Here is a 22,638-nt window from a genome sequence, read left to right on the forward strand (position 1 = left end):
GTCTCATGATTTTTCCCTGGCAGGTCTCTTTTTGTCCTCTTAGTAATATATGTGTAATATATATGTATACATATTTATATAAATAATTTTTGTTTAAGGGTGGGGAGTTTGTAAGGAGTTTAGGACATATTAGTAAGCTTGTCTCATTATGAATTTTCCCTGGCAGATCTCTAATTTTGGTCAATTGTTGCTTATTAAAAATAAAAATAAAAACATTAAAGAAATCATTCAAGATAGAGTATATTTTTAAGAGCAACCAAGTCCACTCTGGTTCTAATCAGAGGTGTTTTGTAGAGACGAGATATAAGCCCTGACTCTACGGTTAGCCAGTGCTTCAGTTCTAGATTCAGGAAAGGATATCTACCAGTACCTGAGTTATGGCCACTGCAGTTAAAAAGCTATGCTACTAGCTTGAAACTCCCCAGCTCCAGAATGGGTAGAAATTGGTGTTTACAGAGACACCTGGTTTCTGAACAGCAGCACAGATAGATCAGCAATCACAGTCAAGTGATGATAAAAAAAATGCAATGTAAGACACTGAAAAATTTCTGTAACATATTTTTAAAAATCATGCCAAAGGGCTTGAAATAATTTTTTCCATAAAGTAAGGTCACTACTTTAAAAAAAGAGAATTTTAGAAACCAAATATTTTCTCTCCTCAATGTGCATGTGTATGTTACATCTACCCTGTAAGAGAGGGCAAAATAAAAAGAATAAAAGTAAATGAAATATGCAAGAAAATAAAATTAATGTTGGAAATAGCAAAATGTACATTCATATATCAGAAAACTAAATTAGTGATAGGAAAGATAAATTTGACAAACATATCCAGAATGCAGAATAAATTATGAAACAAGAAACAAAAATAATTTAAAAGAATATTACAGACATGGAATAAAGAACTGGAAAAGGCTGGGTGCAGTGGCTCACGCCTGTAATCCTAGCACTTTGGGAGGCCGAGGTGGGTGGATTGACTGAGTTCAGGAGTTTGAGAGCAGCCTAGCTAACACAGTGAAACCCCATCTCTACTAAAAATACAAAAACAAAATTAGCTGGGCGTGGTGGCGCACGGCCTGTAGTCCCAGCCACTTGGGAGCCCGAGGCATGAAAACCTCTTGAATCTGGAAACCCAGGAGGCAGAAGTTGCAGTGAGCTGAGATCACGCCACTGCACTCCAGCCTGGGCAACAGAGCGAGTCTCTGTCTCCAAAGGAAAAAAAAAAAAAGAAATGTAAATCCAAAAATGAGAATAGTAAGAAAAGTTCAATGACAGTAATAAAACAACAGTAACACAAGAAAGATAATATGATGTGAGTGTGATAGTATTGATGAAGACACATCAGACACTTTCATAGTCATTGGAATATAGTGCTGAACAACACAGATTACATGCATTTTACATTCCAGTTGGCACAGTATCAACAAATAACATAATATCACAACAGTGAGAGGGCTATCAAGGAAATGCAACAGCCTAGGTGGATAGAAAGTGACAAAGGGGCAGTGGCTGCTTTAGAAAGGATGACCAGAGAGGTTCCATGAGGAGGCAATTTTGAGTAGACCTGAGAAAGGTTCAGGAGGAAATCACCAGGTATATAGAGGTGAATATGGTTTAGGAAGGAATAGAGAAAATGTTTTTATGCTGTAGACTAATATTATTGAGGGTAAAACTTCAAAAAAATTCCAATTGTGACTACAGTTGATTACGTAAACTGTAACTTAAAGAATATTAAAATATTTTCCGACTTCCATTTCCAAAGGCCAGTCTCCACTCTCTCTCACAAAAATGTGTGCCAGTGAAGTTTTATAACTGTAGCATAAATAAATTTAAAATTTTTTTTTAATTTCCTTTTTTTCTGACCATCTGAATTCAGAAACTTTATGTACAAGGCAAAAGTGAGCATGCTAATTTGGTAGTTTAACATTCATTTAAATTTAAAAGTTCTTTGATATATAACACATTTTTTAAAATTTTATTTATTTTATTATTATACTTTAAGTTCTAGGGTACATGTGCACAATGTGCAGGTTTGTTACATATGTATACATGTGCCACGTTGGTGTGCTGCACCCGTTAACTCCTCATTTACATTAGGTATATCTCCTAATGCTATCCCTCCCCCCTCCCCCACCCCACGACAGGCCCTGTGTGTGATGTTCCCCTTCCTGTGTTCAAGTGTTCTCATTGTTCAATTCCCACCTATGAGTGAGAACATGCGGTGTTTGTTTTTCTGTCCTTGCGACAGTTTGCTGAGAATGATGGTTTCCAGCTTCATCCATGTCCCTACAAAGGTCATGAACTCATCATTTTTTATGGATGCATAGTATTCCATGGTGTATATGTGCCACATTTTCTTAATTCAGTCTACCATTGATGGACATTTGGGTTGGTTCCAAGTCTTTGCTATTGTGAATAGTGCCGCAATAAACATACGTATGCATGTGTCTTTATAGCAGCATGATTTGTACTCCTTTGGGTATATACCCAGTAATGGGATAGCTGGGTCAAATGGCATTTCTAGTTCTAGATCCCTGAGGAATCGCCACACTGACTTCCACAATGGTTGAACTAGTTTACAGTCCCACCAACAGTGTAAAAGTGTTTCTATTTCTCCACATCCTCTCCAGCAGCTGTTGTTTCCTGACTTTTTAATGATCACCATTCTAACTGGTGTGAGATGGTATCTCATTGTGGTTTTGATTGGCATTTCTCTGATGGCCAGTGATGATGAGCATTTTTTCATGTGTCTTTTGGCTGCATAAATGTCTTCTTTTGAGAAGTGTCTGTTTATACATTTTGCCCACTTTTTGATGGGGTTGTTTGATTTTTTCTTGTAAATTTGTTGGAGTTCATTGTAGATTCTGGATATTAGCCCTTTGTCAGACGGGTAGATCGTAAAAATTTCCTTGCATTCTGTAGGTTGCCTGTTGACAATGATGGTAGTTTGTTTTGCTGTGCAGAAGCTCTTTAGTTTAATTAGATCCCATTTGTCAATTCTGGCTTTTGTTGCCATTGCTTTTGGTGTTTTAGTCATGAAGTCCTTGCCCTTGCCTATGTCCTGAATGGTATTGCCTAGATTTTCTTCTAGGGTTTTTACGGTTTTAGGTCTAACATTTAAGCCTTTAATCCATCTTGAATCAATTTTTGTATAAGGTGTAAGGAAGGGATCCAGTTTCAGCTTTCTACATATGGCTAGCCAATTTTCCCAGCAGCATTTATTAAATAGGGAATCCTTTCCCCATTGCTTGTTTTTGTCAGGTTTGTCAAAGATCAGATGGTTGTTGATGTGTGCTATTATTTCCGAGGGCTCTGTTCTGTTCCATCAGTATATATCTCTGTTTTGGTACCAGTACCATGCTGTTTTTGTTACTGTACCCTTGTAGTATCATTTGAAGTCAGGTAGTGTGTTGCCTCCAGCTTCGTTCTTTTTGCTTAGGATTGTCTTGGCAATGCAGGCTCTTTTTGGTTCCATATAAACTTTAAAGTAGTTTTTTCCAATTCTGTGAAGAAAGTCATTGGTAGCTTGATGGGGATGGCATTGAATCTATAAATTACCTTTTTGGTAGTATGGCCATTTTCACGATACTGATTCTTCCTATCCATGAACATGGAATGTTCTTCCATTTGTTTGTGTCCTCTTTTATTTTGTTGAGCAGTGATTTGTAGTTCTCCTTAAATAGGTCCTTCACATCCCTTGTAAGTTGGATTCTTAGGTATTTTATTCTCTTTGAAGCAACTGTGAATGGGAGTTCACTCATGATTTGGCTCTCTGTTTGTCTGTTATTGGTGTAGAGGAATGCTTGTGATTTTTGCACATTGATTTTGTATCCTGAGACTTTGCTGAAGTTGCTTATCAGCTTAAGGAGATTTTGCGCTCAGATGATGGGGTTTTCTAAATATACAATCATGTTATCTGCAAACAGGGACAATTTGACTTCCTCTTTTCCTAATTGATACCTTTTATTTCTTTCTCCTGCCTGATTGTCCTGGCCAGAACTTCCAACACTATTTTGAATAGGAGTGGTGAGAGAGGGCATCCCTGTCTCGTGCCACTTTTCAAAGGGAATGATTCCAGTTTTGGCCCATTCAGTATGATATTGGCTGTGGGTTTGCCATAGATAGCTCTTATTATTTTGAGATATGCCCCATCAATACCTAGTTTATTGAGAGTTTTTAGCATGAAGGGCTGTTGAATTTTGTCAAAGGCCATTTCTGCATCTATTGAGATAATCATGTGGTTTTTGTCTTTGGTTCTGTTTATATGATGGATTACATTTATTGATTTGTGTATGTTGAACCAGACTTGCATCCCAGGGATGAAGCCAACCTGATCGTGGTTGACAAGCTTTTTGATGTGCTGCTGGATTCAGTTTGCCAGCATTTTATTGAGGATATGTGCATCGAAGTTCATCAGGGTTATTGGTCTAAAATTCTCTTTTTTTGTAGTGTCTCTGCCAGGCTTTGGTATCAGGATGATGCTGGCCTCATAAAATGAGTTAGGGAGGATTCCCTCTTTTTCTATTGATTGGAATAGTTTCAGAAGGAATGGTACCAGCTCCTCCTTGTACCTCTGGTAGAATTCGGCTGTGAATCCGTCTGGTCCTGGACTTTTTTTGTTTGGTAGGTTATTAATTATTGCCTCAATTTCAGAGCCTGTTATTGGTCTATTGAGGGATTCAACTTCTTCCTGGTTTAGTCTTGTGAGGGTGTATGTGTCCAGGAATTTATCCATTTCTTCTAGATTTTCTAGTTTATTTGTGTAGAGGTATTTACGGTATTCTCTGATGTTAGTTTGTATTTCTGTAGGATTGGTGGTGACATCCCCTTTATCATTTTTTCTTGCATTTATTTGATTCTTCTCTCTTTTCTTCTTTATTAGTCTTGCTAGCGGTCTATCAATTTTGTTGATCTTTTCAAAAAACCAGCTCCTGGATTCATTGATTTTTTGAAGAGTTTTTTATGTCTCTATCTCCTTCAGTTCTGCTCTGATCTTAGTTATTTCTTGCTTTCTGCTAGCTTTTGAATGTGTTTGCTCTTCCTTCTCTAGTACTTTTAATTGTGATGTTAGGGTGTCAATTTTAGATCTTTCCTGCTTTCTCTTGTGGGCATTTAGTGCTATAAATTTCCCTCTACACACTGCTTTAAATGTGTCCCAGAGATTCTGGTATATTGTATCTTTGTTCTCATTGGTTTCAAAGAACATCTTTATTTCTGCCTTCATTTCGTTATGTACTCAGTAGTCATTCAGGAGCAGGTTGTTCAGTTTCCATGTAGTTGAGCTGTTTTGAGTGAGTTTCTTAATCCTGAGTTCTCGTTTGATTGCACTGTGGTCTGAGAGACAGTTTGTTAAAATTTCTATTCTTTTACATTTGCTGAGGAGTGCTTTACTTCCAACTGTGTGTTCAATTTTGGAATAAGTGTGATGTGGTGCTGAGAAGAATGTATATTCTGTTGATTTGGGGTGTAGAGTTCTGTAGATGTCTATTAGGTCCGCTTGGTGCAGAGCTGAGTTCAATTCCTGGATATCCTTGTTAACTTTCTGTCTTGTTGATCTGTCTAATGTTGACAGTGGGGTGTTAAAGTCTCCCATTATTATTGTGTGGGAGTCTAAGTTGCTTTGTAGGTCTCTAAGGACTTGCTTTATGAATCTGGGTGTTCCTGTATTGGGTGCATATACATTTAGGATAGTTAGCTCTTCTTGTTGAATTGATCCCTTTACCATTACGTAATGGCCTTCTTTGTCTCTTTTGATCTTTGTTGGTTTAAAGTCTGTTTTATCAGAGACTAGGATTGCAACCCCTGCTTTTTTTGTTTTCCATTTGCTTGGTAGATCTTTCTCCATCCCTTTTTTTTGAGCCTATGTGTGTCACTGCACATGAGATGGGTCTCCTGAATACAGCACACTGATGGGTCTTGACTCTTTGTCCAATTTGTCAGTCTGTGTCTCTCAATTGGAGCATTTATCCCATTTACTTTTAAGGTTAACATTGTTATGTGTGAATTTGCTCCTGTCATTATGATGTTAGCTGGTTATTTCGCTTGTTAGTTGATGCAGTTTCTTCCTAGCCTTGATGGTCTTTACAATTTGGCATGTTTTTGCAGTGGCTGGTACCGGTTGTTCCTTTCCATGTTTATTGCTTCCTTCAGGAGCTCTTGTAGGGCAGGCCTGGTGGTGTCGAAATCTCTCAGCATTTGCTTGTCTGTAAAGGATTTTATTTCTCCTTCACTTATGAAGCTTAGTTTGGCTGTATATGAAATTCTGGGTTGAAAATTCTTTTCTTTAAGAATGTTGAATATTGGCCCCCACTCTCTCTGGCTTGTAGAGTTTCTGCCGAGAGATCTGTTGTTAGTCTGATGGGCTTCCCTTTGTGGGTAACCTGACCTTTCTCTCTGGCTGCCCTTAACATTTTTTCCTTCATTTCAACTTTGGTGAATCTGACAATTATGTGTCTTGGAGTTGCTCTTCTCGGGGAGTATCTTTGTGGCGTTCTCTGTATTTCCTGAATTTGAATGTTGGTCTGCCTTGCTAGGCTGGGGAAGTTCTCTTGGATAATATCCTGAAGAGTGTTTTCCAACTTGGTTCCATTCTCCCCCTCACTTTCAGGTACACCAATCAAACGTAGATTTGGTCTTTTTACATAGTTCCATATTTCTTGGAGGCTTTGTTCATTTCTTTTTCCTCTTTTTTCTCTAAACCTCTCTTCTCACTTCATTTCATTCATTTGACCTTCAATCACTGATACCCTTTCTTCCACTTGATTGAATCGGCTACTGAAGCTTGTGCATGCATTATGTATTTCTCGTGCCATGGTTTTCAGCTCCATCCGGTCATTTAAGGTCTTCTCTACACTGTTTATTCTAGTTAGCCATTTGTCAAATCTTTTTTCAAGGTTTTTAGCTTCTTTGCAATGGGTTTGAACATCCTCCTTTAGCTCGGAGAAGTTTGTTATTACTGATCGTCTGAAGCTTTCTTCTCTCAACTCATCAAAGTCATTCTCCATCCAGCTTTGTTCCATTGCTGGCGAGGAGCTGTGTTCCTTTGGAGGAGAAGAGGCACTCTGATTTTTAGAATTTTCAGCTTTTCTGCTCTGGTTTCTCCCCATCTTTTTGGTTTTATCTACCTTTGGTCTTTGATGATGGTGATGTGCAGATGGGGTTTTGGTGTGGATTTCCTTTCTGTTTGTTAGTTTTCCTTCTAACAGTCAGGACCGTCAGCTACAGGTCTGTTGGTGTTTGCTGGAAGTCCACTCCAGACCCTGTTTGCCTGGGTATCACCAGTGGAGGCTACAGAACAGCAAATATTGCAGAACAGCAAATGTTGCTGCCTGATCCTTCCTCTGGAAGCTTCATCTCAGAGGGGCACCTGGCTGTATGAGGTGTCAGTCGGCCCCTATTGGGAGGTATCTCCCAGTTAGGCTACTCGGAGGTCAGGGACCCATTTGAGGAGGCAGTCTGTCCGTTCTCAGATCTCAACTTCTGTGCTGGGAGAACCACTACTCTCTTCAAAGCTGTCAGATAGGGACGTTTAAGTCGGCAGAAGTTTTTGCTGCCTGTTGTTCAGCTATGCCCTGCCCCCAGATGTGGAGTCTACAGAGGCAGGCAGGCCTCCTTGAGCTGCAGTGGGCTCCACCCATTTCTAGCTTCCCAGCTGCTTTGTTTACCTACTCAAGCCTCAACAATTGTGGACGCCCCCCGCCCCCCAGCCTTGCTGCTACCTTGCAGTTCGATCTCAGACTGCTGTGCTAGCAGTGAGCGAGGCTCCGTGGGCATGGGACCCTGTGAGCCAGGCGCAGGATATAATCTCCTGGTGTGCCATTTGCTAAGACCATTGGAAAAGCGCAGTATTAGGGTAGGAGTGTCCCGATTTTCCAGGTACCGTCTGTCATGGCTTCCCTTGGCTAGGAAAGGGAATTCCCTGACTCCTTGCACTTCCTGAGTGAGGCAATGCCCCGCCCTGCTCCGTTGGCTGCACCCACTGTCCGACAATTCCCAGTGAGACAAAACCAGTACCTCAGTTGGAAATGCAGAAATCACCCGTCTTCTGCATTGCTCATGCTGGAGCTGTAGACTGTAACTGTTCTTATTTGGCCATCTTGGAACCTCTGATATATAACACATTTTTATAAGTTACTTGGTAAAACTGTTTGAAATGACTTTTGTAAAAAGTGAAAAAAAATTAATTACAAATCTCAATGTTCCTGAGGTACAATCATTATTTCACATTTTACAAATTAAATGTATAAAACATAATACACACACTACACCCTGAACTGTAAACTAGCAGTAATGTTTGAGAGGAAACTATTTAAGTAACTGAAATCGTTTATACAGATTAAATTTATAATTCACAGGAGGGGAACTCCATTCATCCTAGAAGGCTCAGTCCATGGCACTCCTCCTGTGACGGTTTCTCCCATCCCTATTTCCCCAGACACAATCAAATTTACAGCCCTTTCTGCTCCCATTGCACCTATTCCATGCTCTATACCTACCGCTGAATTGTATGTTAACTCTTTGCCTCTTTACAGTTCCTCCTACCCCCACCAGTCGACTATGAGAACCTTTGTTTTATCTACTTTGATTTTCCTGTCCTTAACACAGTGCCTAGGATTCATACATTGATTGGGCAGGATTTTATTGTCAATTATGAGCAATTGTATGACCAAGTTGAGCAAGATAAACCCTGCTCTAGATTAGACTACTAGTTCACAGTCTAGTAGGGGAGAAAGTATGTACACGAATCATTAACATGCAGAGTGATACATTAATGAATGTATATACCAGGTAGAGCAGTGACTCTGCCTGGGGTTGTATTCCTGAGGAAGTAACTAGTCAGCTGAGCTATTCAACAAGCATTAGGCATTAATTATGCTGGTGATGTGCTGGATGGCTAGTGAATAGAAAATTGAATAGAAAGAGCATTTACCTTCCTTCCAAAGATTTACAATCTTGAATGAATTTGAGTAACAATGGCACAGGTAGTCAATAAGGTAGCAAGGCTGATAGCCAATGGGGTAAACTGTTAAAATATTGAACTCTTCTATACCAGTGGTAAATAGCAGCCACTACCAGCACCTGTCTATTTGTTCTTCACTCTACCTCCCCTTAGTACTCCCAATCCCCTCTTATATGACCCATAGACCCTCCTGTGTTCCAGCAAGTAAAGGGTCAATACCCTTATGCACTAAACATTTTACACATAATTCCAAAGGAGGCACTTTGCCAAGAAAGAAAAAAAATTACAAGTTTTGAAATAGCAGTATTTGGTAAACTGCAGTTAAAAGCCAGGGTATGAAGTTCAAGTTGGGAAAAAGAGAAAATGGAACTGAAGAATTGAGAAGGGCAATGAAGAGCCACAGAAAAATTTTAGGCAGATCTGCTTTAAAAAAAAATTCTGTCCAACATTAGTATATACATTAGTATATAAGTGCTCATTAATATTTGTTGAATGTGATTATGCTAATACAAACCTCTAACCAATGGGAGAAAAAGAAGCTTTCATAAACACAGACTTAGATGCAGGGAATTTACTCCCTTATCCATACAAACTACAGACTCTATTATTCTACTATAACTTTGCAGTTGGTGATTTCAGTATTGCAGACGTGAATACTGAGAAATAATTAGGGGAAGAAAATCAAACGTGGTTGATCTGGACTGTTTTTTCTTCTATTTCACTCAGAACTTTTAAACACATAGCATGACTAAATGCAGATAAAGGGGTTTACCCATCATTGTGAATAGGCATGAGATCACTCAGAAATGTTGGATTAAAAAGGGCCAATAAGAAAGGCTTGACTGTATGCAAGTATCGATAGAATGGGTTCTCCATTATTTTAATTCCTTATTTTCAGAAGAGATAAGAAATTCCTCATTAATGGATGTACTCAATGAGATTTAAATACTCAAAACAGGACCTTAGCAAATCATTGTTTTATTTTAACATCACTGTTTACTGTTCTTCCTAACTGGCAGTTACTGCTTTGTAGATACTACAAATCACAATATAATTCCCATCATTATATGTATAATATGTGTTCCTTCTTGTTCTACCTTAACAGTAAGTGACAAATACATCATTTTTATTGAATATTTTCAATTTATTTCAGCAGCAAGCACCAAAATCAAAACCCAACAATCAATATAATAAGTAACAAATAATCTGAAATTTAGCCCCATTAAGACATGTGGGTGCAATATTTTTATATTCCCAAAGGTCTGCATATTTTATGGGCATTAAACAACAGGGAACTAAAATTTAACACAAAATCAGGTGCCATTTAATACTTTTAACATTTGAAAATTATTTATTTAATAATACAGATCGTCTTAATGTGCTGTAAATGTTTCTCGCACAGCATCATACTGTCAGAAGTTTTTCCCTTTTGGAGGCTTCTTTTTTCCATTCCTCTCCAGTAACTGGCCTCCCAATGCCAGCAACTCAGGTAGATTCATGCAGTCATTCCTCTTCTCTCTGTACTGGTAAGCGCTCTGGAGGAAGAACAGATTCCAATTTCTGCCAGCGCTCCGGGGGCCACAGGATATGTGTGGCATGGGCATGCAGAAGTCCTAGGGAAACCTGAATTCATGAGAAACAGAAAGAAAGCAATAGAGAGATCATTTTATAAGAATCATTATTAATAGCTTGAAAGCAGAATTTAATCCAGGTTTAAGATTCCATGGAAAAGTGATGATGAATAAAAAAAAATAGTAAACACATTTTGTAGCCATTGAAATACAAAGAAAAAAACAGTAAGCACTTATATAGCATTTTTCTAGGTGCTATTGTATGTAAACTCCTTTAATCCTCACAAAAACCATTTGAGGTAGGTTCTGTTAGTATTTCCCTTTTACAGATGAGAAAGCAAAGCTCAAAGAGGTTAAAAAACTTGCCAAAAGTCATACAGCCACCAAGCGGTTAGTCTGTCTTTAGAACCAAGCAGTTTAACTCCAGATTCCACCATCTTAACCATTAGCCTCAAGAGCCTATTTGCATAGACCCAGGAAGCATAAATCTGGTGTATATTCTCAGAGTTTCCCACAGAGTCATTGGTATCCTAGAGAGACTCTCTTTATGGAAAAATCACAGAGTCCTAAAAAATACATATATTTTGTGAAAAACATTGTCCCACCTACTAGATGAGCAGCAGGAGTTAGGTGTGAGACTGGGTGGGCTGTCTCCATGGAGAGTACACTGAGTAACACGGATCTAGTACTCATGGAGAGAGGTGGAAAACAAAGAGAAAGCAAACAAAGTGGGATGGGTAGCGAGGAAAAATAATAAAGTATATAGATCATGGCAGATGGTAAAGAATCCCCATCAGCCGAGGCGAGCAGAGATTGGTGAGGATGGAAGAGGAGGTGAGGGGGAGGACTTAAGCCTGAGCCCAAAGACAGGAAGGGAGCCCTTAAACATCTTAAATCTTCTTAAAGACATCAATTTCAGCAAACAGGAGAACATAGCAAACTTGTTTAAAAGGCAGATCAGGGTCTTATGTTAAGAGATTACCCTTCAACAGGTTTGAAGGAGGGCCTGGAAATCTGTGTTTTTAAAAAAATTGTTGTTGTATAGTTACTATCAGGTGATATTTTAATGGTATTTAGAAGCTTACAAAATACACTCATATTTAGCACATATTTACTGAGTGCCAGTTATAAAGTAATACTATATGTCCACTTTATTTACCATTTTATTTTCAAATGTTTTTCCTATAAATTGGACTTCCACAGAGATTAACATAAAACATTCCTTTCACTGAAGCTCTTCTATTTGCTATCACATGAATTCAAGAAATCTCTTCTATTTGCTATCGTATGTATTAAAAAAAAATCACATTGTCTAGGGACTCGAAGATGGAGCTGGATGTCAGGGAAGGCTTCCAAAAAGATAATCAAAAACACATTGTTTACACAGAAGAAGAAGAAGAAAAATCTTTTAACAACAACTTGAAATACAAACTAAATAAGCACGAAGGGTAGCAAGAAGCCCTTGGGCTCAATAAAGGTTTTTTTTTCTTCTACTTGTTATTTTGAAAATCAGACCTGTAAAAAATTTGAAAGTGTGGTACAAAAAACAGCTACCATCAAAAGTAAGCATTTACATTTTGCTGCATTCATTTCTTTCTCATTTTATGTGTATGTACATATATGTTACATATACATAGCTACTTCTTCTAAACTGTTTAATAGTTGTTGACATCATGCTAAATTTATCCCTGAATACTTCAACCTATATCTCCTGAGAACAAAGACCGTTTCATATATGAACACAATACCATTATTATACACAAGATATTTAATGTAGATACAATATTACTTATTACGTCGTCCATATTCAAAATTTTCCAGTTGTCCCAGTGATGTCTTTTACAGCCATTATTTTAAAAATTCAAGGTCTAATCAAGGGTCACAAATTGCATTTGGTGGTCATCTCTTTGCTTCGGTTTACATTTAATTTCTTTTAATCTGGAGTCCCGGCAAGCCACCTTATAAAATGTCCTGTATCTGAAATTGCTTGATTTTTTTCCCTCATGACTAGAGTCAAGTACCATCAAATCAGGAGGTACAAAATGTCGGTGCGTCTCATTGTTGTGATGCCAAGTTTGATCCCTTAAGGCAATATTGACTAGATTTCTCCATCATAAATAAATCTTTTTCCTTCTGTAATTAATAACTCTGTGAGATATTTTGTAATAATGTAAATATCCTATATGCCAGCTATATTTCATCTAATTGTGTTAACATTCATTGATGATCCTGTCTGAATCACTTATTACATTAGGGATTACAAAAATAATGATTTTCCAAATCGATTCCTTCTTTTGCATTTATTAGTTGGCATTGTTCTCTAAAAAAAAAGTGCTTTCCCTTTCACCCTGCCTCTATTGTAATATCAAGAAGTCTTTTTTTTAAGTCAAAATCTGTGACTACTTTTTATTTATCTGTTTGATGCTCAAATGTCTTAAGTTTGGCCAGTGGGAGCTCTATGTGTCCTTCGGACACGTCTTCATCAGTATTTTAGCACTACCTTACTTTTTGGCACTATTAGTTGTTACAGGCTTACCTTGCACCTTATACCTGTTCCCCTGAGATCAGATATTTCTTTAAAGTGCCTTGGTTTCTTTTAGCAAGGAATACTACTTAGAAACCAAGATTTGGTACTAGGTGTGCTCAGTGCTCCTGGGGTGTCAATATTCTATGCCATTTCAGGGAATACACATAAAAAATCCAATACCACAAAGTTCTCCCTCACCTTCTGCACTCCATATTTTATCTCCCTTCTTCCACAGTGATCACCCTGGCTCCCCACAACATTAACACATTTACTTATTTATACTTTCCTAAAATATACTCAAAATAGTTTCAAGGTGACACACTACAACCATTACCAACAATAAATCTGCTGAGTACAAATTAAGATTTCTGTGTAATTATTTTAGTCCTTAAAATATATCTTATTTTAAGGGTGTACTTGTAGGCTGGAGTGCAGTGGCACGATCTTGGCTCACTGCAAGCTCCGCCTCCCAGGTTCATGACATTCTCCTGCCTCAGCCTCCTGAGTAGCTGGGACTACAGGCACCTGCCACCACGCCCAGCTAATTTTTTGTATTTTTAGTAGAGAGGGGGTTTCACTGTGTTAGCCAAGATGGTCTCGATCTTCTGACCTAGTGATCCACCTGCCTTGGCCTCCCAAAGTGCTGGGATTACAGGCGTGAGCCACTGCGCCTGGCCTGGAATAAATTCTTTTTTTTCTCCCCAGTATAGTTATGTTACTGTTTGATATAGAGGTAGGCTTATTTGTTTCTATTTATACTCAATTTTAGAGTTTGCTTTTGTTACCCATTTTTGATTCCATTTTATTTTTGAATATATATAAATTTACATCATTCAAAAGTTAAGATTATTTTTTAAAGATGTGGTAGGCAGAATGATGCCTCCCCGCCACTGTCCTGGCAAAAGATGTCCACATCTTAATTGCCAGAAGCTGTGAATATGTTAGAGAATAAAGAAGAATTAAGATGCTGACCAGTTGACCTTAAGATAACAAGAATATTCTCTATTATTTTATGGGCCTGAATGTAATCACAAGGGTCCTAAACAGTGAAAGCAGGAGGCAGAAGGGTCAGATTCAAAGAGATTTGAAAATGCAGTGCTGCTGGCTTTGAAGGTGGAGAAAAGGACCATGAGCCAAGGAATGCAGGCAGCCTCTCGAAGCTAGAGAAAGGAAGGAGATGAATTATCCTCTGGAACTTTCAGAAGGAATGCAGCCCTGTTGACATCTTAACTTTAGCCCAGTGAGACCCATATTGGACTTTTGACCTCCAGAACTGTAAAACAGTACATTTGTGTTGTTGTAAGGAGCTACATTTATGGGAATGTATTAGATCAGCAATAGGAAACTAAAACAAAAAGTATACAAAGAGAAATCCCATTCCCATCTTCCACCCCATCCCCAATAGGTAACTAATTTTATTAGTTTCTGGTTTGTTGTTTCTGTGTTTCCTTTTTGAAGAGGAAAAAAAGCAAATAAGGATACATACATATTCCTTTTTCCCTTTTAGACTTATACCAAAGGTAACATGCTATACTTTCTTGTGCACCTTGCTTTTACTCTCAACAGTATATCCTGGAAGCTACCTCTATCACTTCACAGAAATGAAGTCTGTGTTTTTTTTTAAAGTCTCCTCACCCCACCTAACCCTAGTGATTCTGCTGATTACTCAATTGGGGAACCTAAATCTGTAGTTTCCACTTTGTTTCACGTCTCGAAAAGGTAAACCTAATCAACTTTAAAGAATCCCTTGAATGTATTCCAGAACATCCTAAAAAACCATTCCATCTATGTTAACTGCCAGGAAATACTTCCCTAGACCTAAATGATCTGTCATATTGCAGTTTTTATCCAGTTTTGTTCTTATCTGAGCTCAGCAGAGTTGGAAAACAGCTGGTCTCCATCTCTTCTACAATAACCCTTTTTAAAATGTGATAGCTGCTACTCAGATGTACCTCAAGCCTTTATTTGCTCAAGATGTTTAACTTTTTTCATAAGGGTGATTTGCCAGTCTCCTAACTTGGCTGAACTCTTGCCAATATATCTGCTTGCCTGCTTAGCTTTGGACTCAGTTTTGGGCATAGTGATTCAATTTTTTTTTAATCAACACTCATTTTACCAAAACCAATCTTAGAATTCTTTTATTTTAAACATTTATTAAGGCTACTACTCTTGCTTCCTGAAAAAAATAATTCATCTTCACAATGATGAATGATGAGAATTCTATCAGATAGCATCAATATTGCTTCAAAACATGGTATGGGAATGTAAAATTCAGGGTTTCTTTTTTTAATACTGAGAATAATAGAGAGAGAGTGTCTGTTCATCCTCCATAGTGTCTTGTCATGGATCTTCATTTTTTAAAATTGATATGTCTACAGGCAGGCAAAGAGTATAGTGAATATAGAAAGAGATAAAAATCCAGAAATACAGGAACTTTGTAAAAATTAAAAGTTATCCTTCAGATACAGTTTTGGCTTGCATATTGGCTGTATTAGCTAGGTTCTCCAGAGAAACTGAACCAACAGTATGTGTGTGTATATCTATATATATATATCTATATCTATCTATATATATATATAGAGGGAGAGAGAGAGAGAGAGAGAGAGAGAGAGATTTATCTTTAAGGAATTAGCAAATGTGATTGTGGAGGCTTGGCAAGTCCAAAATCTGACAAGGAGGGTCAGCCGACTGGAGACCCAGGAAAAAGTTGCAGTTCATTGCAGTTCGAGTCCAAAGGCAGACTGCTTGTGAACCAGAAGAGTCAATGTTGCAGTTGAGGTCTGAAGACGATCTGCTGGTGTGTTCCTTCTCACTCAGGGGAAGTCATCCTGTTGTTCTATTCAGGCCTTCAACTGATTGAAGAGGCTTACCCACATTACAGAGAGTAATCTGCTTTACTCAAAGTCGATCAATTTAAATGTAAATCTCAATCAAAAGCACCCTCAAAGAAACATCCAGAATAATGTTCGACCAAAGATCTGGGCACACTGGCACAGCCAAGCTGACACATAAAATTCACCATCACACATGACAAATAAAATCTTCCTGCTCTTTGCTTACTCAGTGTTACACACTCAGTGCTTACTCTATGCGGGGCAGTGTTCTGAATGACTTACACATACTGACTCATTTAATTCTCACAATAACCCATGGGGTAAATACTGTTACTGCCTCTATTTCATAGCCGAGGTAGTCTAGGTGCAGCAATGTATTTTTTGAGCTGAGACTCAAATACATGAACTCTGGTTCTAGAAGCTTTCTATCAGGATCACCATATCATTCATCATCCAAATGAAACACTTCTGGCAGTCCAAGGGGGTGCTATTTTAATTAAGTCAGGATAATAAAAATAAATCAGGACTGTCCTTGACAAATCAGAATAAGTTGCCCTAATATAGTTGCTTCTCAATACTGCTAGGTCCCACATTCTTTCCTGAAAAAAATAGACTCATCAATAAGTAAGTACACATTGTTATGTGCTAAATTGTGTTCCCTCAACTTTATATGTTGAAGTCTTAACTCCTAATACCTCAGAATGTGACTGCGTTTGGATATGGAAACTTTAAAGGGATAATTAAGTTAAAATGAGGCCTGAAGGCAACGGGATTAGTGACCTTATGAGAAGAGGAGATTATGACACACAGAGAAACACCAGAAGCACATGTGCACACAGAGAAGGTCATGTGAGAACACAGCAAGAAGGTGGCCATCAACAGCCAAGGAGGGGGACTATAGAAAAAAACCAAACATATACTGAACCCTTGATCTTGGACTTCTAGTTCCAGAATTGTCAGAAAATAAATCTCTGTTGTTTAAGCCACAATCTGTGGTATTTTGTTATGAGAGTCCTAGCAAGCTAATACACACATGAATTAAAAAAACACTGTGCAGCTGGGTGTGGTGGCTCATGCCTGTAATCCCAGCACTTTGGCAGGCCGAGGTGGACAGATCACTTGAGGTCAGGAGTTTGAGACGAGCCTGGCCAACATGGCAAAACCCCGTCTCTACTAAAAATACAAAAATTAGCCAGATGCAGTGGTGCCTGCCTGTAATCCCAGCTACTCACCAGGCTGAGGCAGAAGAATTGCTTGAACCCAGGAATCAGAGGTTGCAGTGAGCCGAGATCATGCCACTGCACTCCAGCCTCGGTGACACAGCAAGACTCCGTCTCAAAAAAAAAAAAAAAAAAAAAAAAGAAAAAACCCAAACAACACTGTGCTAGAAGTCAGGTCCATGAAATGTCCTAATACTTACTCCTCAAAATAGGGGAACAAAGAAATATGTTGAGAGAAAAACAAAACCATTTTTGCTTTAAAGAAAAAGAGAGAGATGCTTAAGTATAAATAACTCTTCCAATAGGTTAAATACTTTGAACAACCAACCTAACATCTTATTGGAACTTGATTCTCCCCTCTCCTTACTTATTTGTGTCCCACGTGTAACTGTGTCTCCTTCAATGGATTCACATTTTTCAGGTATAAGAAAGTTACTTTTACAGTAAATTTCAAAACACAATAGCAAAAGCATATTAAATGAACCCTGCAACCTTGAGCAGATCATTGCATTTTCAGTATCTATTGAATGTGAAGATAAGTTCACCTACATGTCTTAATAGAACTCTTGTAAAAACTTGCCCCTATGGTAGAGTGGGAGGGCACTGAGCCCACAGATTGGAAATTCATAATCTAGAATAGTAGTCACCAAACTGTTTTGATTATGCATCAGCAGAAAATTTGAGGATTCATCTTTATTATTTATGTTAAAATTACATATATGCTATTAACAATCCATAAAATCAAATGTTAATATGGCTTAGATTCTTATTTTAGATACAAATAGTAGTTCTAATATTTTTTTCTTGCCTCCCATGGATCACTGTATTCACTACTCGACTATTCCTGCTTCCCACTTTAGCAATCTCTGTTTTAGGAAACACCAAAATTACTGGCTGGAAAGTGATCCGGGATATCAGTTAATGGGTTTGTTTTGCCCACACAATGCCAACGAACCACATGGACTAAATTTGCACTGAATTGCCTGTCTTTGATTGAGTTGGCTCCACTGAGAAGTTATTTTGGCATCTGGTAGACACAGTCTTCATGAGCCCAGCCTTTCCTTCAGATGCCAGGGGGACAGGTGTGTGTGGCTTTTGTTCCCTCCCCTCCCTTTCCACAAACCTATAGTCTACCTAACATTCTTTCATTTCTTGGCTTCAGGTAGTTTCACCTTCTCTTGAGGGAAAGGCTTGCAAGGACAAGATAAGGACAAGCAAATGCAAAAGAGCCTTGAGTTGGGATAGAGGAAAAAACACAGGAAAGAGAATCAGGAAGAACAAGACTATTAGCAGGAGGAACGACATTTTTAAAAAGATGTTCAGGCACTTCTACCATGTGAGGGGCCCTCACCAGACGCTGAATTTGCTAGCCCCTTAATCTTGGATTTCCTAACCTCCAGAACTGTGAGCAATACATTTCTGTTTAGAAGCTAAAAAAAAAAAAAGATGTTCAGAACTTGTATTAGTCCATTATCATGCTGCTAATAACTAATAAAGACATACCCAAGACTGGGTAATTTATAAAGGAAAGAGGTTGAATTGGCTCACAGTTACTGTGAGGAAACTTACAATCATAGCAGAAGGGGAAGCAAACATGTCCTTCTTCACATGGTGGCAGCAAGCAGAAGTGCTGAGCAAAAGGGGGAAAGCCCTTTATAAAACCGTCAGACCTCATGAGACTCACTCACTATCACAACAACAGCATGAGGGTGATTGACCCCATGATTCAATTACCTCCTACCAGGTCCCTCCCATGACATATGGGGATTGTGGGAATTACAATTCAGGATGAGATTTAAGTGGGGACACAACCAAACCATATCATTCCACACCCAGCCCCTCCCAAATCTCATGTCCTCTCATTTCAAAACACAATCGTGTCTTTCCAACAGTCCCCCAAAGTCTTAAATCACTCCACCATTAACTCGAAAGTTTAAGTCCAAAGTCTCATCTGAGACAAGGCAAGTCCTTTCCGCCTATTAGCCTGTAAAATCATAAGCAAGTTAGTTACATCCTAGATACAATGAGGGTACAGGCATTGGGTAAATACACCCATTCCAATGGGACAAATTGGACAATACAAAGGGACTACAGGCCCCATGCAAGTCTGAAATCCAGTAGGGTAGTCATTAAACCTTAAAGTTCCAAAATGATTCTCCTTTGACTCCATGTCTCATATCCAGGTCACGCTGATGCAAGAGGTAAGCTCCAATGGCCTTGGGCAGCTCTGTCCCTGTGGCTTTGCAGGGAACACCTCTCCTTCTGGCTGCTTTCATGGGGCGGTGTTGAGTGTCTGCAGCTTTTCCAGGTGCACAATGCAAGCTGTCAGTGGATCTACCATTTTGGGGTCTGGAGGATGGTGGCCCTCTTCTCACAGTTCCACGAGGCAGTGCCCCAGGGGGGACTCTGTGTGAGGGCTCCAACCCCACATTTCCCTTCCACACTGCCCTAGCAGAGGCTCTTCATGAGAGCTCCCCATCTGCAGCAGACTTCTTCCTGGACATCCAGGCATTTCCATATATCCTCTGAAGTCTAGATGGAGGTTCCCAAACCTCAATTCTTGACTTCTATGCATCTGCACGCCCAACCACATGGTAGCTGCCAAGGCTTGGGGCTTGTACCCTCCGAAGAAATGGTCTGAGGTGTACCTTGGCCCCTTTTAGCCACAATTGAATCCAAAGCATCTGGGACTCAGGGCACCATGTCCTGAGGCTGCTTAGAGCAGGCAGGTCCTGGGCCCAGCCCATGAAACCATTTTTCCCTCCTAGGCCTCCAGGCCTGTGATGGGAGGGGCTGCCATGATGGTCTCTGACATGCCCTGGAGACAGTTTCCTCATTGTTTTGGCAATTAACATTGGGCTCCTCATTACTTATGCAAATTTCTGCAGCTGGGTTAAATTTTTCCCAAGAAAATGAGTTTTTCTTTTCTACCGCATCATCAGGCTGCAAATTCTCCAAACTTTCTACTCTGTTACCTCTTGAATGCTTTGCTGCTTAGAAATTTCTTCCAGCAGATACCCTAAATCATCTCTCTGAAGTTTAAAGTTCCACAGATCTCTAGGGCAGGGGGAAAATGCCACCAGTCTCTTTGCTAAAGCATAACAAAAGTCATCTTTGCTCCAGTTCCCAACAAGTTCCTCATCTCCATTTGAGACCACCTCAGCCTAGATTTTATTGTCCACATCACTAACAGTATTTTGCTCAAAGCTATTAAACAAGTCTCTAGGAAGTTCCAAACTTCCCCATATCTTTCTGTCTTCTGAGCCCTCCAAGTCTCTAGGAAGTTCCAAACTTTCTCACACTTTCCTGTCTTTTTCTGATCCCTCTAAACTGTTCCAACCTCTGCCTGTTACACAGTTCCAAAGTTACTTCTACTTTTTGGGGTATCTTTAAGCAGAACCCCACTCCCAGTACCAACTTACTGTATTAGGCCATTCTCACACTGCTAATAAAGACCTACTTGAGACTGTATTTACAAAGGATAGAGGTTTAATTGACTCACAGTTCAGCATGGCTGGAGAGGCCTCAGGAAACTTACAATAATGGCAGAAGGGGAAGCAAGCATGTCCTTCTCCATATGGCGGCAGCAAGAAGTGTCAAGCAAAAGGGGGAAAGCCCCTTATAAAACCACCAGATCCCATGACAACTCAGTCACTATCATGAGAACAGCATGAAGGAAACCGCCTCCATGATTCAAATACCTCCCACCAGGTCCCTCCCATGACACATGGGGATTATGGGAACTATAATTCAAGATATGATTTGGGTGGGGACACGGCCAAACCATGTCAGAACTAGAGCCAGTGTCAGAAGATGATCAATGTCAGGTATGAGGAATGAGGTGAAGCACAACACTTTTAAATCCATTTGATTAAAATATTTTGTAAGCAGGAGAAACAACCTGCACTTTTAGCAAATAAAATATTTTGATGAATTTTACTTAGCAGCGTAAGGAGAGAAATTTCCAAATAAACAAAGCAGCAGTCAGATGATATTTATTCTACAGTATTAAATTACCTACAATTATGTTTGAAAGTCAAAACGAACTGAAACAATATCCAAAATTTGAAATGTTGTTCTAAAATAAGTACTGATTTCTCAATGCTTAAAGAAATGTCAGCTCTCCAATCTGATATCAAAGGTCCTTCACAGTCACATCCTTCCAAACTCATCTTCATGATTTCTCAGTACAAGTACTCTACTCTCAGGGCCTCTCCAGAGCCCCTACAACAGGACAAACCATATCTATCTGCCTGCTTCTGATTACTGTTGTCCTTCCAGTTTGTAATCCTCTTCCTTAGATCCCTGGATCTCTCTTGTAAGACCCAATTCAGTCCTGACTCTTCCATGGAGTCCCTCCCAGCCACTCCAATTCATATCCATTTGTTCCTGACCAAGGAATCAAGGCCTGGTATATGGTCTCCCCAATATCCAGTTCTTCCCAATATAAAGATCAATATATTTGAGTTAAATATATTTTTTATAAAGTAGCACAACTCTTATTTTCTTGACCTCCCACCTTTGGATCCAGAGGATTACACAGCTATCACCCAGTGTTTTCTCTTAGAATGTATAAGGCTAGTGGTGAGTATAAGGCTAGTGAGATATCATCAAAAGTGGTGACCCCTTTTGGAACATAACTTATCTGCCAGTGATCCCTACCTTCAGGTCCTTGTTTAAAGGGGAAACCAATGGTTCAGGCCCCAACTTAATTCAAATGAACAAAATGAGCATAGTGGTGGCTACATCCTTTATCAGGCTCAAAAAAAACAGGCTCAGTTCTCCCATAGTTTTTCTCTTCTTAAATGCAATTGTATTTCATCAAAGGCAGAACCCACTCCTCCTGGGCCTCTTACTACAAGGTTGTCGCATCAGAAAACCGATTTTCTTCTCACTGGTTTAGTTATTTCTGAGTCTCCTTAATGAGATTTTGAAAACATTATTATTGGGTTAATAAATGTTTCTTGCTTAAAGGAACAAAGTTTAATAATATAGGAACCAAAACATTTGTGTGGTTAGGTCAGCAATGACCAATACAAAGTAATTTACTTTCTTATCATAGTACTTACAGCTTTAAAATAAGTTTTAAATAAAACTTACAGTTTTAAAATAAATTTGGTACCTCATCAAAATAAGATAATCACAAATGAAACTTTAAGAAATTCCCTAAGCATAGTGTGACCATGCAATCTATTACCCAAATTAGGACACTTAAGAGTGAAGGGGGTTATTAATAATTAAACTGGGACAGTAGGTGTAAACCAAGGTGGCTCTAGGATATATAGTCATCCTACTTACGTGTCATCCCATTATTTTGACAAGTGAACATTTATTGACTATTGTTATACTCTGAGGGCCTTATATATACATAACCTCTCTTACTACTAAAATTAAACCTGCAGTATAGATATTACTAATTGCATTTTGCAAAAAAAAAAAAAAAAAAACAAAGCTCAGAATTACTAAATAACCTGATGAAGGCTATAAGGCTAGTAAATGATAGAAGCAAGATTTGAAATAGGCATAGTTC

At 38.9% G+C, this 22,638-nt stretch overlaps 1 protein-coding gene across 6 annotated transcripts in view; it reads right to left on the bottom strand.

The window, feature by feature from the left end:
- Nucleotides 1-10,079: 10,079 nt before the first annotated feature.
- The window catches only part of IMMP2L (inner mitochondrial membrane peptidase subunit 2), a 945,432-nt gene continuing 932,873 nt past the window's right edge, over nucleotides 10,080-22,638 (bottom strand). For all 6 annotated transcript variants that reach the window (XM_063667728.1, XM_054495032.2, XM_054495035.2 and 3 more), the window contains one exon: nucleotides 10,080-10,579. In XM_063667728.1, coding sequence (XP_063523798.1) covers nucleotides 10,460-10,579 — 120 coding nt within the window. In that variant the 3' untranslated portion in view covers nucleotides 10,080-10,459. The remainder of the gene's footprint in view (nucleotides 10,580-22,638) is intronic.

Source organism: Pongo pygmaeus, chromosome 6, assembly GCF_028885625.2.
Source record: "Pongo pygmaeus isolate AG05252 chromosome 6, NHGRI_mPonPyg2-v2.0_pri, whole genome shotgun sequence".
NCBI classification, from domain to species: Eukaryota; Metazoa; Chordata; class Mammalia; order Primates; family Hominidae; genus Pongo; species Pongo pygmaeus.